Source organism: Oncorhynchus nerka, linkage group LG20 (assembly GCF_034236695.1).
Source record: "Oncorhynchus nerka isolate Pitt River linkage group LG20, Oner_Uvic_2.0, whole genome shotgun sequence".
In the NCBI taxonomy this organism is placed as follows: Eukaryota; Metazoa; Chordata; class Actinopteri; order Salmoniformes; family Salmonidae; genus Oncorhynchus; species Oncorhynchus nerka.
The window spans coordinates 88,233,764-88,251,706 of record NC_088415.1 but is presented as its reverse complement, the minus strand read 5'-3'; the positions used below and the strand labels follow the sequence as shown (position 1 = coordinate 88,251,706).

The 17,943-nt window shown below is 54.9% G+C and overlaps 1 protein-coding gene across 4 annotated transcripts in view; it reads left to right on the top strand.

Annotated features, from left to right (window-relative positions):
* Positions 1-17,943, top strand: part of LOC115101603 (activated CDC42 kinase 1-like) — a 153,936-nt gene that overhangs the window by 101,924 nt on the left and 34,069 nt on the right. For all 4 annotated transcript variants that reach the window (XM_065005947.1, XM_065005948.1, XM_065005949.1 and 1 more), the window contains 5 exons: positions 324-533; positions 11,563-11,715; positions 12,620-12,903; positions 13,517-13,643; positions 13,811-13,957. In XM_065005947.1, coding sequence (XP_064862019.1) covers positions 324-533; positions 11,563-11,715; positions 12,620-12,903; positions 13,517-13,643; positions 13,811-13,957 — 921 coding nt within the window. The remainder of the gene's footprint in view (positions 1-323; positions 534-11,562; positions 11,716-12,619; positions 12,904-13,516; positions 13,644-13,810; positions 13,958-17,943) is intronic.

Genomic DNA, 17,943 nt, shown 5'->3' with positions numbered 1-17,943 from the left:
ATATAATGTGATTTTCTGGATTTTTGTTTTAGATTCCGTCTCTCACAGTTGAAGTGTACCTATGATAAAAATTACAGACCTCATGCTTTGTAAGTAGGAAAACCTGCAAAATCGGCAGTGTATCAAATACTTGTTCTCCCCACTGTATATATCTTAATGGTGAACATTATATTCTCACAGCTAAGTGCTGTTTGTCTATTTCATACAGGTCAGATACCTCCTGCACTACAGCACCCAAAGACTCATTTACATAATGTAGTAAGAGTTTGGTCTTTTCATTCATCTTCTATTAACGACGTCTCTCTTCTCTCGTCTTTCTCCAGGTGTTCAGCGGGAAGCGGCCGGACGTTGGGGACTTCCAGCAGGCGGCCCCCACCTCCTCCTTCCGCAAGCTGTCCCCTACGCCGCCCCCCCAGCAGCAGACACTCAGCTGTCTGATCAGTGAGAAGGATCTGGTCCTCTTCCAGAAGCTGGGCGAAGGCTCCTTCGGCGTGGTCAAAAGGGGCGAGTGGTTCATGCCCGCTGGGAAAGTGGTGAGAGGGGGTGGGTTCTGTCTGTGTATGGGGGGGGCGTGATGGGTTCTGTCTGTGTATGGGGGGGGTGGCGGGATGGGTTCTGTCTGTGTATGGGGTGGGGAGGGCGTGTGGGTGTGGCGGGATGGGTTCTGTCTGTGTATGGGGGGACGTGTGGCGGGATGGGTTCTGTCTGTGGGGTGGGGGGGGGCGTGTGGGTGTGGGGATGGGTTCTGGATGGGGTGGGGGGGGGCGTGTGGGTGTGGCGGGATGGGTTCTGTCTGTGTATGGGGGTGGGGAGGGGGCGTGTGGGTGTGGCGGGATGGGTTCTGTCTGTGTATGGGGGTGTGGGGGATGGGGCTGTCTGTGTGGGTGTGGCGGGATGGGTTCTGTCTGTGTATGGGGTGGGGGGGCGTGTGGGTGTGGTGGGATGGGTTCTGTCTGTGTATGGGGGCGTGTGGCGGGATGGGTTCTGTCTGTGTATGGGGTGGGGGGGGCGTGTGGGTGTGGTGGGATGGGTTCTGTCTGTGTATGGGGTGGGGGGGCGTGTGGGTGTGGCGGGATGGGTTCTGTCTGTGTATGGGGTGGGGAGGGGGCGTGTGGGTGTGGCGGGATGGGTTCTGTCTGTGTATGGGGTGGGGAGGGGGCGTGTGGGTGTGGCGGGATGGGTTCTGTCTGTGTATGGGGGGGGGGTTTGGTCTAAATCTTACCCCCTATAGGTTCCCGTTTAGAAAACACATCTAATTCAGATGATCAATAATCGTCAACAGGGAAGAGAGAATACCCGTGTTTTTGGACCGTGAGTGAAACAGAGCCACTGTAGGCCTAATTGGTAAAGGGGCTTTTTTGTACTCTGCGCCATCGTCTTGGAACACCTTACAAAATACTTTTAAACTGGAAGAACTTGTCCCGATTGGTGTTTTTAAATCACTGATGAAGGATTTTGAGGCTGATTCCCTGACCTGTTAATTTGCTGTTTTATACTCTTGTGAATTCAATGGTTTTTACTGGATTTACTTGTAGTTCTTCATGTTGTCTGTCTGTCATTTTTTTTGTAATGACTAGGTGCTGTCTATCTTGGCCAGGGCGCTCTTGAAAAAGAGATTTTAATCTCAATGAGCCCTTCCTGGTTAAAGGAAGGTTAAATAAAATCAATCAATCAATCAATGAGAGGTGTTACTCCGGCCGCACAAGCAGCACTTATTTTACGCTTCAGTTGTTTCACACACGGAACGTTTGTGGTAAAGTTTCACAGTAAAGTGTCAGAATAGAAAGAGGAACAGAGGGAGGAGGAGGAGGTATAGTTTCACAGTAAGGTGTCAGAATAGAAAGAGGAACAGAGGGAGGAGGAGGAGGTATAGTTTCACAGTAAGGTGTCAGAATAGAAAGAGGAACAGAGGGAGGAGGTATAGTTTCACAGTAAGGTGTCAGAATAGAAAGAGGAACAGAGGGAAGAGGAGGGAGGAGGAGGTATAGTTTCACAGTAAAGTGTCAGAATAGAAAGAGGAACAGAGGGAGGAGGAGGAGGTATAGTTTCACAGTAAGGTGTCAGAATAGAAAGAGGAACAGAGGGAGGAGGAGGGAGGAGGAGGTATAGTTTCACAGTAAAGTGTCAGAATAGAAAGAGGAACAGAGGGAGGAGGAGGAGGTATAGTTTCACAGTAAGGTGTCAGAATAGAAAGAGGAACAGAGGGAGGAGGTATAGTTTCACAGTAAGGTGTCAGAATAGAAAGAGGAACAGAGGGAGGAGGAGGAGGGAGGAGGAGGTATAGTTTCACAGTAAAGTGTCAGAATAGAAAGAGGAACAGAGGGAGGAGGAGGAGGTATAGTTTCACAGTAAGGTGTCAGAATAGAAAGAGGAACAGAGGGAGGAGGAGGGAGGAGGAGGTATAGTTTCACAGTAAAGTGTCAGAATAGAAAGAGGATCAGAGGGAGGAGGAGGAGGTATAGTTTCACAGTAAGGTGTCAGAATAGAAAGAGGAACAGAGGGAGGAGGAGGAGGTTTAGTTTCACAGTAAGGTGTCAGAATAGAAAGAGGAACAGAGGGAGGAGGAGGAGGTATAGTTTCACAGTAAAGTGTCAGAATAGAAAGAGGAACAGAGGGAGGAGGAGGTGGTATAGTTTCACAGTAAGGTGTCAGAATAGAAAGAGGAACAGAGGGAGGAGGAGGAGGGAGGAGGTATAGTTTCACAGTAAAGTGTCAGAATAGAAAGAGGAACAGAGGGAGGAGGAGGTATAGTTTCACAGTAGGGTGTCAGAATAGAAAGAGGAACAGAGGGAGGAGGAGTTATAGTTTCACAGTAAGGTGTCAGAATAGAAAGAGGAACAGAGGGAGGAGGAGGATGTATAGTTTCACAGTAAGGTGTCAGAATAGCAAGAGGAAAAGAGGGAGGAGGAGGGAGGAGGAGGGAGGAGGTATAGTTTCACAGTAAGGTGTCAGAATAGAAAGAGGAACAGAGGGAGGAGGAGGAGGTATAGTTTCACAGTAAGGTGTCAGAATAGAAAGAGGACCAGAGGGAGGAGGAGGAGGTATAGTTTCATAGTAAGGTGTCAGAATAGAAAGAGGAACAGAGGGAGGAGGAGGAGGTATAGTTTCACAGTAAGGTGTCAGAATAGAAAGAGGAACAGAGGGAGGAGGAGGGAGTATAGTTTCACAGTAAGGTGTCAGAATAGAAAGAGGAACAGAGGGAGGAGGAGGAGGTATAGTTTCACAGTAAAGTGTCAGAATAGAAAGAGGAACAGAGGGAGGAGGAGGAGGTATAGTTTCACAGTAAGGTGTCAGAATAGAAAGAGGAACAGAGGGAGGAGGAGGTATAGTTTCACAGTAAAGTGTCAGAATAGAAAGAGGAACAGAGGGAGGAGGAGGAGGTATAGTTTCACAGTAAGGTGTCAGAATAGAAAGAGGAACATAGGGAGGAGGAGGAGGTATAGTTTCACAGTAAGGTGTCAGAATAGAAAGAGGAACAGAGGGAGGTGGAGGAGGTATAGTTTCACAGTAAAGTGTCAGAATAGAAAGAGGAACAGAGGGAGGAGGAGGAGGTATAGTTTCACAGTAAGGTGTCAGAATAGAAAGAGGAACAGAGGGAGGAGGAGGAGGGAGGAGGAGGTATAGTTTCACAGTAAGGTGTCAGAATAGAAAGAGGAACAGAGGGAGGAGGAGGAATAGTTTCACAGTAAAGTGTCAGAATAGAAAGAGGAACAGAGGGAGGAGGAGGAGGGAGGAGGAGGTATAGTTTCACAGTAAGGTGTCAGAATAGAAAGAGGAACAGAGGGAGGAGGAGGAGGTATAGTTTCACAGTAAAGTGTCAGAATAGAAAGAGGAACAGAGGGAGGAGGAGGAAGGAGGAGGAGGAGGTATAGTTTCACAGTAAAGTGTCAGAATAGAAAGAGGAACAGAGGGAGGAGGAGGAGGTATAGTTTCACAGTAAAGTGTCAGAATAGAAAGAGGAACAGAGGGAGGAGGATGAATAGTTTCACAGTAAAGTGTCAGAATAGAAAGAGGAACAGAGGGAGGAGGAGGAGGTATAGTTTCACAGTAAGGTGTCAGAATAGAAAGAGGATCAGAGGGAGGGGGCTTGTGGTAAAGTTTCACAGTAAGGTGTCAGAATAGAAAGAGGAACAGAGGGAGGAGGAGGTATAGTTTCACAGTAAGGTGTCAGAATAGAAAGAGGAACAGAGGGAGGAGGCTTGCAGTATAGTTTCACAGTAAGGTGTCAGAATAGAAAGAGGACCAGAGGGAGGAGGAGGGAGGAGGAGGAGGGAGGAGGGAGTTCCTCGTGATCACCTGGGGAACAGTATCAGTGGTTTCAAAGTTGAAACCATGACAACATGGGAAAATGACCAAAAACACTCTCTCCAACATCTGTTTTGGTCGAACCCTTGACCACTAGCCCCTATAGACTTGACCTCGAGGAAGTGATGGAGAAAGAGAGAATCTTGTCCAAACACTCTCCAGAAGTGACCGAGTGACCACACACACACACACACACACACACAAAGACACAGTACACACACACAGTGACCCCAACATGGCCAGATGGGACCAGTAAATCCAGGTGCAGAGTCCCAACAGAACAAAGGAATAGTTTACAGAACATGTGACACAAGGTTTACAGAGCCCATAAAAGAGGGCTGTTCAAGTATTACCCTATGACCCGGATGGGTAGCTCAGTCCTCAGCCCCCAGCCCCAGCTAACACACCTCACTCCAATAATCAACTAATCATGATCTTCAGTTTAGAATGCAATTAGTTTAAATCAGGTGTGTTCGCTAGGGAAAGGGGGAGGAAAGTGTGACACCACTCTGGACTGGAGTTGCCCATCCTGGCCCTACGAGGTCTGGAGTTGCCTATCCTGGCCCTACGAGGTCTGGAGTTGCCCATCCTGGCCCTACGAGGTCTGGAGTTGACCATCCTGGCCCTACGAGGTCTGGAGTTGACCATCCTGGCCCTACGAGGTCTGTAGTTGCCCATCCTGGCCCTACGAGGTCTGGAGTTGACCATCCTGGCCCTACGAGGTCTGGAGTTGCCCATCCTGGCCCTACGAGGTCTGGAGTTGCCCATCCTGGTCCTACGAGGTCTGGAGTTGACCATCCTGGCCCTACGAGGTCTGGAGTTGCCCATCCCATCCTGGCCCTACGAGGACTGGAGTTGCCCATCCTGGCCCTACGAGGTCTGGAGTTGCCCATCCTGGCCCTACGAGGTCTGGAGTTGCCCATCCTGGCCCTACGAGGTCTGGAGTTGCCCATCCTGGCCCTACGAGGTCTGGAGTTGCCCATCCTGGCCCTACGAGGTCTGGAGTTGCCCATCCCATCCTGGCCCTACGAGGTCTGGAGTTGCCCATCCCATCCTGGCCCTACGAGGACTGGAGTTGCCCATCCTGGCCCTACGAGGTCTGGAGTTGCCCATCCCATCCTGGCCCTACGAGGACTGGAGTTGCCCATCCTGGCCCTACGTGGTCTGGAGTTGCCCATCCTGGCCCTACGAGGTCTGGAGTTGACCATCCTGGCCCTACGAGGTCTGGAGTTGACCATCCTGGCCCTACGAGGTCTGTAGTTGCCCATCCTGGCCCTACGAGGTCTGGAGTTGACCATCCTGGCCCTACGAGGTCTGGAGTTGACCATCCTGGCCCTACGAGGTCTGGAGTTGCCCATCCTGGTCCTACGAGGTCTGGAGTTGCCCATCCTGGCCCTACGAGGTCTGGAGTTGCCCATCCTGGCCCTACGAGGTCTGGAGTTGCCCATCCCATCCTGGCCCTACGAGGTCTGGAGTTGCCCATCCCATCCTGGCCCTACGAGGACTGGAGTTGCCCATCCTGGTCCTACGAGGTCTGGAGTTGCCCATCCTGGTCCTACGAGGTCTGGAGTTGCCCATCCTGGCCCTACGAGGTCTGGAGTTGCCCATCCTGGCCCTACGAGGTCTGGAGTTGCCCATCCTGGCCCTACGAGGTCTGGAGTTGACCATCCTGGCCCTACGAGGTCTGGAGTTGACCATCCTGGCCCTACGAGGTCTGTAGTTGCCCATCCTGGCCCTACGAGGTCTGGAGTTGACCATCCTGGCCCTACGAGGTCTGGAGTTGACCATCCTGGCCCTACGAGGTCTGGAGTTGCCCATCCTGGTCCTACGAGGTCTGGAGTTGCCCATCCTGGCCCTACGAGGTCTGGAGTTGCCCATCCTGGCCCTACGAGGTCTGGAGTTGCCCATCCCATCCTGGCCCTACGAGGTCTGGAGTTGCCCATCCCATCCTGGCCCTACGAGGTCTGGAGTTGCCCATCCTGGCCCTACGAGGTCTGGAGTTGCCCATCCCATCCTGGCCCTACGAGGTCTGGAGTTGCCCATCCCATCCTGGCCCTACGAGGACTGGAGTTGCCCATCCTGGCCCTACGAGGTCTGGAGTTGCCCATCCCATCCTGGCCCTACGAGGACTGGAGTTGCCCATCCTGGCCCTACGAGGTCTGGAGTTGCCCATCCTGGCCCTACGAGGTCTGGAGTTGACCATCCTGGCCCTACGAGGTCTGGAGTTGACCATCCTGGCCCTACGAGGTCTGTAGTTGCCCATCCTGGCCCTACGAGGTCTGGAGTTGACCATCCTGGCCCTACGAGGTCTGGAGTTGACCATCCTGGCCCTACGAGGTCTGGAGTTGCCCATCCTGGTCCTACGAGGTCTGGAGTTGCCCATCCTGGCCCTACGAGGTCTGGAGTTGCCCATCCCCTGGCCCTACGAGGTCTGGAGTTGCCCATCCCATCCTGGCCCTACGAGGTCTGGAGTTGCCCATCCCATCCTGGCCCTACGAGGACTGGAGTTGCCCATCCTGGTCCTACGAGGTCTGGAGTTGCCCATCCTGGTCCTACGAGGTCTGGAGTTGCCCATCCTGGCCCTACGAGGTCTGGAGTTGACCATCCTGGCCCTACGAGGTCTGGAGTTGCCCATCCTGGCCCTACGAGGTCTGGAGTTGACCATCCTGCCCTACGAGGTCTGGAGTTGACCATCCTGGCCCTACGAGGTCTGTAGTTGCCCATCCTGGCCCTACGAGGTCTGGAGTTGACCATCCTGGCCCTACGAGGTCTGGAGTTGACCATCCTGGCCCTACGAGGTCTGGAGTTGCCCATCCTGGTCCTACGAGGTCTGGAGTTGCCCATCCTGGCCCTACGAGGTCTGGAGTTGCCCATCCTGGCCCTACGAGGTCTGGAGTTGCCCATCCCATCCTGGCCCTACGAGGTCTGGAGTTGCCCATCCCATCCTGGCCCTACGAGGACTGGAGTTGCCCATCCTGGCCCTACGAGGTCTGGAGTTGCCCATCCCATCCTGGCCCTACGAGGTCTGGAGTTGTCCATCCTGGCCCTACGAGGTCTGGAGTTGCCCATCCCATCCTGGCCCTACGAGGACTGGAGTTGCCCATCCTGGCCCTACGAGGTCTGGAGTTGCCCATCCTGGCCCTACGAGGTCTGGAGTTGCCCATCCTGGCCCTACGAGGTCTGGAGTTGCCCATCCTGGCCCTACGAGGTCTGGAGTTGCCCATCCTGGCCCTACGAGGTCTGGAGTTGACCATCCTGGCCCTACGAGGTCTGGAGTTGACCATCCTGGCCCTACGAGGTCTGGAGTTGCCCATCCTGGTCCTACGAGGTCTGGAGTTGCCCATCCTGGCCCTATGAGGTCTGGAGTTGCCCATCCTGGCCCTACGAGGTCTGGAGTTGCCCATCCTGGCCCTACGAGGTCTGGAGTTGCCCATCCTGGCCCTACGAGGTCTGGAGTTGCCCATCCTGGCCCTACGAGGTCTGGAGTTGCCCATCCTGGCCCTACGAGGTCTGGAGTTGCCCATCCTGGCCCTACGAGGTCTGGAGTTGCCCATCCTGGCCCTACGAGGTCTGGAGTTGCCCATCCTGGCCCTACGAGGTCTGGAGTTGCCCATCCTGGCCCTACGAGGTCTGGAGTTGCCCATCCTGGCCCTACGAGGTCTGGAGTTGCCCATCCTGGCCCTACGAGGTCTGGAGTTGCCCATCCTGGCCCTACGAGGTCTGGAGTTGCCCATCCTGGCCCTACGAGGTCTGGAGTTGCCCATCCTGGCCCTACGAGGTCTGGAGTTGCCCATCCTGGCCCTACGAGGTCTGGAGTTGCCCATCCTGGCCCTACGAGGTCTGGAGTTGCCCATCCTGACCCTACGAGGTCTGGAGTTGCCCATCCTGGCCCTACGAGGTCTGGAGTTGCCCATCCTGGCCCTACGAGGTCTGGAGTTGCCCATCCTGGCCCTACGAGGTCTGGAGTTGCCCATCCTGGCCCTACGAGGTCTGGAGTTGCCCATCCTGGCCCTACGAGGTCTGGAGTTGCCCATCTTGGCCCTACGAGGTCTGGAGTTGCCCATCCTGGTCCTACGAGGTCTGGAGTTGCCCATCCTGGTCCTACGAGGTCTGGAGTTGCCCATCCTGGTCCTACGAGGTCTGGAGTTGCCCATCCTGGCCCTACGAGGTCTGGAGTTGCCCATCCTGGCCCTACGAGGTCTGGAGTTGCCCATCCTGGCCCTACGAGGTCTGGAGTTGCCCATCCTGGCCCTACGAGGTCTGGAGTTGCCCATCCTGGCCCTACGAGGTCTGGAGTTGCCCATCCTGGCCCTACGAGGTCTGGAGTTGCCCATCCTGGCCCTACGAGGTCTGGAGTTGCCCATCCTGGCCTTACGAGGTCTGGAGTTGCCCATCCTGGCCCTACGAGGTCTGGAGTTGACCATCCTGGCCCTACGAGGTCTGGAGTTGACCATCCTGGCCCTACGAGGTCTGGAGTTGCCCATCCTGGCCCTACGAGGTCTGGAGTTGACCATCCTGGCCCTACGAGGTCTGGAGTTGCCCATCCTGGCCCTACGAGGTCTGGAGTTGCCCATCCTGGCCCTACGAGGTCTGGAGTTGCCCATCCTGGTCCTACGAGGTCTGGAGTTGACCATCCTGACCCTACGAGGTCTGGAGTTGCCCACCCTGGCCCTACGAGGTCTGGAGCCTGCTGGTTTTCTGCTCCTATCTGGTGTCGTCTCAGGTCTAAATCAGTCCCTGAATAGAGGGGAATAATGAAAAAAAAAACACTGTGGAACTGTCTTCAATGTCCAGAGTTGAGTTTGAGGGCCACAGAATATCTAGTCCAGTGGCTGAGCACAAAACATCTAGTTCAGTTGTTCAGGAAGCTCAATCATCAAATCAAAATCAAATATATTTATATAGCCCTTCTTCCATCAGCTGATATCTCAAAGTGCTGTACAGAAACCCAGCCTAAATCCCCAAACAGCAAGCAATTCAGGTGTAGAAGCACGGTGGCTAGGGAAAGCTCCCTAGAAAGGCCAAAACCTAGGAAGAAACCTAGAGAGGAACCAGGCTATGAGGGGTGGCCAGTCCTCTTCTGGCTGTACCGGGTGGAGATTATAACAGAACATGGCCAAGATGTTCAAAATGTTCATAAATGACCAGCATGGTCAAAAATAATAATCACAGTAGTTGTCGAGGGTGCAAACACCTCAGGAGTAAATGTCAGTTGGCTTTTCATAGCCGATCATTAAGAGTATCTCTACCGCTCCTGCTGTCTCTAGAGATCTGAAAACAGCAGGTCTGGGACAGGTAGCACGTCCGGTGAACAGGTCAGGGTTCCATAGCCGCAGGCAGAACAGTTGAAACTGGAGCAGCAGCACAGCCAGGTGGACTGAAGACAGCAAGGAGTCATCATGCCAGGTAGTCCTGAGGCATGGTCCTAGGGCTTAGGTCCTCTGAGAGAGAGAAAGCGAGAATTAGAGAGATATACTCCAGATATAACAGACTGACCCTAGCACCCCGACACATAAACTACTGCAGCATAAATACTGGAGGCTGAGACAGGAGGGGTCAGGAGACACTGTAGCCCCATTCGATGATACCCCTGGACAGGGCCAAACAGGCAGGATATAACCCCACCCACTTTGCTAAAGCACAGCCCCCACACCACTAGAGGGATATCTTCAACCACCAACTTACCATCCTGAGACAAGGCAGAGTATAGCCCACAAAGATCTCCACCACGGCACAACCCAAAGGGGGGCTCCAACCCAGACAGGAAGACCACGTCAGTGACTCAACCCACTCAAGTGACGCACCCCTCCTAGGGACGGCATGGAAGAGCACGAATAAGCCAGAGAATCCCAGTGGAGAGAGGGGAACCAGCCAGGCAGAGACAGCAAGGGCGGTTCGTTGCTCCAGAGCCTTTCCGTTCACCTTCACACTCCTGGGCCAGACTACACTCAATCATATGACCCACTGAAGAGATGAGTCTTCAGTAAAGACTTAAAGGTTGAGACCGAGTCTGCGTCTCTCACATGGGTAGGCAGACCATTCCATAAAAATTGAGCTCTATAGGAGAAAGCCCTGCCTCCAGCTGTTTGCTGGACAATTAGGAGGCCTGCATCTTGTGACTGTAGCGTACGTGTAGGTATGTATGGCAGGACCATATCGGAAAGATAGGTAGGAGCAAGCCCATGTAATGCTTTCTAGGTTAGCAGTAAAACCTTGAAATCAGCCCTTGCCTTAACAGGAAGACAGTGTAGGGAGGCTAGCACTGGAGTAATATGATCACATTTTTTGGTTCTAGTCAGGATTCTAGCAGCCGTATTTAGCACTAACTGAAGTTTATTTAGTGCTTTATCCGGGTGTATTCACTAGGAACCAAACAGCACCAATCTGGGGTGTACTTCCTAGGAACCAAACAGAACCAATCTGGGGTGTTCTTCCTAGGAACCAAACAGAACCAATCTGGGGTGTACTTCCTAGGAACCAAACAGAACCAATCTGGGGTGTTCTTCCTAGGAACCAAACAGAACCAATCTGGGGTGTACTTCCTAGGAACCAAACAGAACCAATCTGGGGTGTACTCCCTAGGAACCAAACAGAACCAATCTGGGGTGTACTTCCTAGGAACCAAACAGAACCAATCTGGGGTGTACTCATAAGGAACCAAACAGAACCAATCTTGGGTGTACTCAGAAGGAACCAAACAGAACCAATCTTGGGTGTATTCACTTGGAACCAAATAGAACCAATCTTGGGTGTGTTCACTAGGAACCAAACGGAAGCTAACAGAACCAAATGGAAGCTAACAGAACCAAACGGAAGCTAACAGAACCAAACGGAAGCTAACAGAACCAAATGGAAGCTAACAGAACCAAACGGAAGCTAACAGAACCAAACGGAAGCTAACAGAACCAAATGGAAGCTAACAGAACCAAACGGAAGCTAACAGAACCAAATGGAAGCTAACAGAAGCTAACAGAACCAAATGGAAGCTAACGGAAGCTAACAGAACCAAACAGAAGCTAACAGAACCAAATGGAAGCTAACAGAAGCTAACAGAACCAAACGGAAGCTAACAGAAGCTACCGGTTGGATGAATACACCCCTGGTGTTCTATTGTCTCCTAGTTTGTTCGAAGGCCACCACACTGTTAGTAAGCACAACTGTAGTCACTCAAAGTAAACATTTGCTAGCTAATCATCAATCATTTTGACTATGTATTTAGCATTACGCTAAAACCCCCTACCCCCTTCTCTTCTCCAGTTGGAGGTAGCAGTAAAGTGTTTAAAGACAGACGTTCTGAGTCAGCCGGACGCTCTGGACGACTTCATCTGCGAGGTGAACGCCATGCACTCCCTGGATCACCAGAACCTCATCAGGCTGTACGGGGTGGTGCTCACACGCCCCATGAAGATGGTACGGACACACACATTATGGCACAGGAGGCTGCTGAGGGGAGGACGGCTCATTATAATGGCTGGAACGGCGCTAATGGAATGACATGGAAACCATGTGTTTGATGTATTTGATACCATTCTACCTATTCAGCTCCAGCCATTACAACGAGCCCATCCTCCCCAATTAAGGTGCCACCAACCTCCTGTGGTACATACATGCACACACACACCGGACACACATAAACACACGCACACAGTGGACACACATAAACACACGCACACATTGGACACACATAAACACACGCACACATTGGACACACATACCAGACTATCATAAACACACTGGACACACATACCAGACTATCATAAACACACACATAAACACATACACACACTGGACACACACTGCACACACATAAACACATACACACACTGGACACACACACCGGACACACATAAACACATACACACACTGGACACACATAAACACATAAACACACGCACACAGTGGACACACATAAACACATAAACACACTGGACACACATACCAGACTATCATAAACACACACATAAACACATACACACACTGCACACACACACACACACTGGACACACATACCAGACTATCATAAACACACACATAAACACATACACACACTGCACACAAACACACACTGGACACACATACCAGACTATCATAAACACACACATACACACACTGGACACACATACCAGACTATCATAAACACAGAGATCTAAGTAAACACACTGCTCAGACTGCTTCCTGTCCCCATTTAAATCATGTCAGCGTCAGAAATGTCAAGGCCGGCAGGAGGAGAGGAGTGATTGATTGAGACAGAGGACTAAAATGAAGGCTGACCATTCCTCCTTGTTCTATTAATCTGTGTCATATCTCGCCCCAGGTGACTGAACTAGCCCCGCTGGGCTCCCTGCTGGACCATCTGCGCTGCGTTCCGACGCAGGGCCCCGTCCTCATCCACACGCTGTGCCAGTACGCCGTGCAGGTGGCGTGCGGCATGGCCTACCTGGAGCAGCGCCGCTTCATCCACCGCGACCTGGCCGCCCGCAACATCCTACTGGCGTCGGCCGAAACGGTGAAGATCGGCGACTTCGGCCTGATGCGAGCGCTACCCAACAACCACGAGCACTACGTGATGCAGGAGCACCGCAAGGTGCCGTTCGCCTGGTGAGAGGGGGGACAGGGGGGTGTTGTGTTTCCGTGTGTCGTCGTGGTCAGGGGCCACATTCAGTAAGCAGACGTCTGACGTTGCAGATAGAAATGTCATGAATAGATACATATTTGTATCTGAATATTCCACAACATTGTGCCCCTGACGTGGCCATAGTGTGTTTTTTTCTCCCTCTGTTCTCATCACCTTTTTGATCCAGTTGTCTAACGTGTGTGTGTCCGTACATTTGCTGTGAGTGTGTGTGTGTCTTTACATTTGCTCTATGTGAATTTGCTGTGTGTGTGTGTGTCTCCGTACATTTGCTGTGTGTGAATTTGCTGTGTGTGTGTGTGTCCGTACATTTGCTGTGTGTGTGTGTGTGTCCGTACATTTGCTGTGTGTGTGTGTGTGTGTGTGTGTGTGTGTGTGTGTGTTTGTGTGTGTCTGTACATTTGCTGTGTGTGTGTGTGTCCGTACATTTGCTGTGTGTGTGAGTGTGTGTTTGTGTGTGTGTGTGTGTCCGTACATTTGCTGTGTGTGTGTGTGTGTGTGTGTGTGAGTGTGTGTGTGTGTGTGTGTGTCCGTACATTTGCTGTATGTGAATTAGCTGTGTGTGTTCTCTCCCTCCAGGTGTGCCCCTGAGAGCCTGAAGACACGGACGTTCTCCCACGCTACAGACACCTGGATGTTCGGGGTGACGCTGTGGGAGATGTGTACCCACGGACAGGAGCCCTGGCTGGGTCTCAACGGCAGTCAGGTACACACACACACACACACACACACACACACACACACACACACACACACACACACACACACACACACACACACACACGCAGCAGACGTGTGAAAAAACGATTTGTCCCTTTTGTACATCAAGATTTCATTCTGGGTTTAATTTCAGTATTTCAATCTGTGTTTCAGATCTTACACAAGATAGACAAGGAGGGTGAGCGTCTGCCCAAGCCAGAGGACTGTCCCCAGGACCTCTACAACGTCATGCTGCAGTGCTGGGCCCAGAAACCTGACGACAGGCCCACATTCCTCGCCCTCAGGGAGTTCCTGCTCGAGGTACACACACACAAGAATAGTAAACGAACAAAAAGTTGACGAACTGGGGGCATTTTATGGGGGGGTTGGATGTGGGGGGGGGGAGGGGGTGGATGTGTGTGTAGAGGGGAGGGGAGGGGGTGTAGAGTGGAGGGGGGTGTGTGTAGGGGGAGGGGGATGTGTGTGTAGAGGGGAGGGGATGTGTGTGTAGAGTGGTGGGGGGAGGGGGGATGTGTGTGTAGGGTGGTGGGGGAATGTGTGTGTGTGGTGGGGGGGAGGGGGGGGTGGAGTGGTGGGGGGTGTGTGTGTAGAGTGGTGGGGGGAGGGGGATGTGTGTGTAGAGTGGTGGGGGGAGGGGGGGTGTGTAGAGTGGTGGGGGGAGGGGGGTGTGTGTGTAGAGTGGTGGGGGGGGGATGTGTAGAGTGTGGGGGAGGGGGGATGTGTGTAGAGTGGTGGGGGAGGGGGATGTAGAGTGGTGGGGTGGGGGGATGTGTGTAGAGTGGTGGGGAGGAGGGGGATGTGTGTAGAGTGTTGGGGGGAGGGGGATGTGTGTGTAGAGTGGTGGGGGGAGGGGGATGTGTGTAGAGTGTTGGGGGAGGGGGATGTGTGTGTAGAGTGTTGGGGGAGGGGGATGTGTGTGTAGAGTGTTGGGGGAGGGGGATGTGTGTGTAGAGTGTTGGGGGAGGGGGATGTGTGTGTAGAGTGGTGGGGGAGATGTGTGTGTAGAGTGGTGGGGGGATGTGTGTGTAGAGTGGTGGGGAGGAGGGGGATGTGGGTAGAGTGGTGGGGGGATGTGTGTGTAGAGTGGTGGGGGGATGTGTGTGGAGTGGTGGGGGAGGGGGATGTGTGTAGAGTGGTGGGGGGATGGGGGAGTGGTGGGGGGGGATGTGTGTGTAGAGTGGTGGGGATGTGTGTGGAGTGTTGGGGGGGGGATGTTGGGGGATGTGTGTGTAGAGTGGTGGGGGGATGGGGAGTGGTGGGGGAGGGGGATGTGTGTGTAGAGTGGTGGGGGAGGGGATGTGTGTGTAGAGTGTTGGGGGATGGGGGAGTGGTGGGGGGATGTGTGTGTAGAGTGTTGGGGGATGTGTGTAGAGTGGTGGGGGGGTGTGTGTGTAGAGTGGTGGGGGATGTGTGTGTAGAGTGTTGGGGGGGATGTGTGTGTAGAGTGGTGGGGGAGGGGGATGTGTGTGTAGAGTGGTGGGGGGGAGGGGGATGTGTGTAGAGTGTGGGGGAGGGGGATGTGTGTAGAGTGGTGGGGGAGGGGGATGTGTGTGTAGAGTGGTGGGGGAGGGGGATGTGTGTGTAGAGTGTTGGGGGAGGGGGATGTGTGTGGAGTGGTGGGGGAGGGGGGAGTGTGGAGTGGTGGGGGAGGGGGATGTGTGTGTAGAGTGGTGGGGAGGGGGGGGAGTGGTGGGGGAGGGGGTGTGTGTAGAGTGTTGGGGGATGTGTGTAGAGTGGTGGGGGAGGGGGTGTGTAGAGTGGTGGGGGGAGGGGGGGATGTGTGTAGAGTGGGGGGGATGTGTGTGTAGAGTGTTGGGGGAGGGGGAGTAGAGTGTTGGGGGAAGGGGGATGTGTGTGTAGAGTGTTGGGGGGGATGTGTGGTGGGGGGGGGGGATGTGTGTGTAGAGTGGTGGGGGGATGTGTGTGTGTGGTGGGGAGGGGGATGTGTGTGGTAGAGTGGTGGGGGGGGGGATGTGTGTGTAGAGTGTTGGGGGATGTGTGTGTAGAGTGGTGGGGGGATGTGTGGGAGTGGTGGGGGGGATGTGTGTGTGGGGGTGTGTGTGTAGAGTGGTGGGGGGGGGAGTGTTGGGGGGATGTGTGTGTAGAGTGGTGGGGGGGGGGATGTGTGTGTAGAGTGGTGGGGGAGGGGGGATGTGTGTAGAGTGTTGGGGGGAGGGGGATGTGTGTGTAGAGTGGTGGGGGGGATGGGGAGGGGATGGGGGAGTGGTGGGGGGTGTGTGGTGGGGGGGATGTGTGTAGAGTGGTGGGGGGAGTAGAGTGGTGGGAGGAGGGGGATGTGTGTGTAGAGTGGTGGGGGAGGGGGGGTGGGGAGTGTTGGGGGAGGGGGATGTGTGTGTAGAGTGGTGGGGGAGGGGGATGTGTGTAGAGTGGTGGGGGGGGGATGTGTGGGGTGGTGGGGGGATGTGTGTGTAGAGTGGTGGGGGGGTGTGTGTAGGGATGTAGAGTGGTGGGGGGGGATGTGTGTAGAGTGGTGGGGGAGTGGTGGGGGGAGGGGGGGATGGGGGGGATGTGTGTGTAGAGTGGGTGTGTGGTAGAGGGGGGTAGAGTGGTGGGGGAGGGGGATGTGTGTGTAGAGTGGTGGGGGGAGGGGGATGTGTGTAGAGTGGTGGGGGAGGGGGGTGTGTGTAGAGTGGTTGGGGGGAGAGTGGTGGGGGGATGTGTGTGTAGAGTGGGGGGGGGAGGTGTGTAGAGTGGTGGGGGGGAGGGGGATGTGTGTGTAGAGTGTTGGGGGGGGGGGTAGAGTGGTGGGGGGGGGGGGGGATGTGTGTGTAGAGTGGTGGGGGAGGGGGATGGGGGAGTGGTGGGGGGGAGGGGGATGTGTGTGTAGAGTGGTGGGGGGGGGGTGTGTAGAGTGGTGGGGGGGGGGGATGTGTGTAGAGTGGTGGGAGGGGGGTGTGTGTAGAGTGGTGGGGGGAGGGGGTGTGTGTAGAGTGGTGGGGGAGGGGGGGTGTGTGTAGAGTGGTGGGGGAGGGGGATGTGTGTAGAGTGGTGGGGAGGATGTGGTGTAGAGTGGTGGGGGAGGGGTGGGGGAGTGTTGGGGGGGGGTGTGTAGAGTGGTGGGGGGGGGGTGTGTAGAGTGGTGTGTGTAGAGTGTTGGGGGGGGGATGTGGGTAGAGTGGTGGGGGGAGGGGGATGTGTGTGTAGAGTGGTGGGGGGAGGGGGATGTGTGTAGAGTGGTGGGGGAGGGGGATGTGTGTGTAGGTGGGGGAGAGGGGGGGGGGATGTGTGTAGAGTGGTGGGGGAGGGGGATGTGTGTGTAGAGTGGTGGGGGGATGTGTGGTGGGGGGAGTGGGGGGGATGTGTAGAGTGTGGGGGATGTGTGTAGAGTGGTGGGGGGGGGGATGTGTGTGTAGAGTGTGGGGGGGGGTGTAGAGTGGTGGGGGGAGGGGATGGTGGAGGGGGGGGGATGTGTGTGTAGAGTGGTGGGGGGATGTGTGTAGAGTGGTGGGGGGTGTAGAGTGGTGGGGGGGATGTGTGTAGTGTAGAGTGGTGGGGGGGGGATGTGTGTGTAGAGTGGTGGGGGAGGGGGATGTGTAGAGTGTAGGGGGAGTGTGTTGTGTAGAGTGGTGGGGGGGGGATGTGTGTGTAGAGTGGGGGGGGGGGTGGGGGATGGTGGGGGATGTGTGTGGGGGGGGATGTGTGTGTAGAGTGGTGGGGGGGGGGGTGTGTGAGTGGTGGGGGGATGTGTGTAGAGTGGTGGGGGATGTGTGTAGAGTGGTGGGGGAGGGGGTGGGGGGATGTGTGTGTAGAGTGGTGGGGGGATGTGTGTGTAGAGTGGTGGGGGGATGTGTGTGTAGAGTGGTGGGGGAGGGGGATGTGTGTGTAGAGTGGGGGGGGGATGTGTGTGGGTGGGGGGGGAGGGGGATGTAGAGTGGGGAGGGGGGTGTGTGTAGAGTGGTGGGGGAGGGGGGGTGTGGGGGGAGGGGGTGTGTAGAGTGGTGGGGGGGGATGTGGGGAGTGTAGGTGGGGGGGGGGGATGTGTGTGTAGAGTGGTGGGGGGGGATGTGTGTAGAGTGGTGGGGGGGATGTGTGTGTAGAGTGGTGGGGGTAGGGGGATGTGTGTAGAGTGGTGGGGGGGATGTGTGTGTAGAGTGGGGGGGGGGGGATGGGGGGGGGATGTGTGTGTAGAGTGGTGGGGGGGATGTGTGTGTAGAGTGGTGGGGGGAGGGGAGTGATGTGTGTGTGGTGGGGGGGGGGGGGTGTGTGTAGAGTGGGGGGGGGTAGAGTGGTGGGGGGGTAGAGTGGTGGGGGATGTGTGTGTAGAG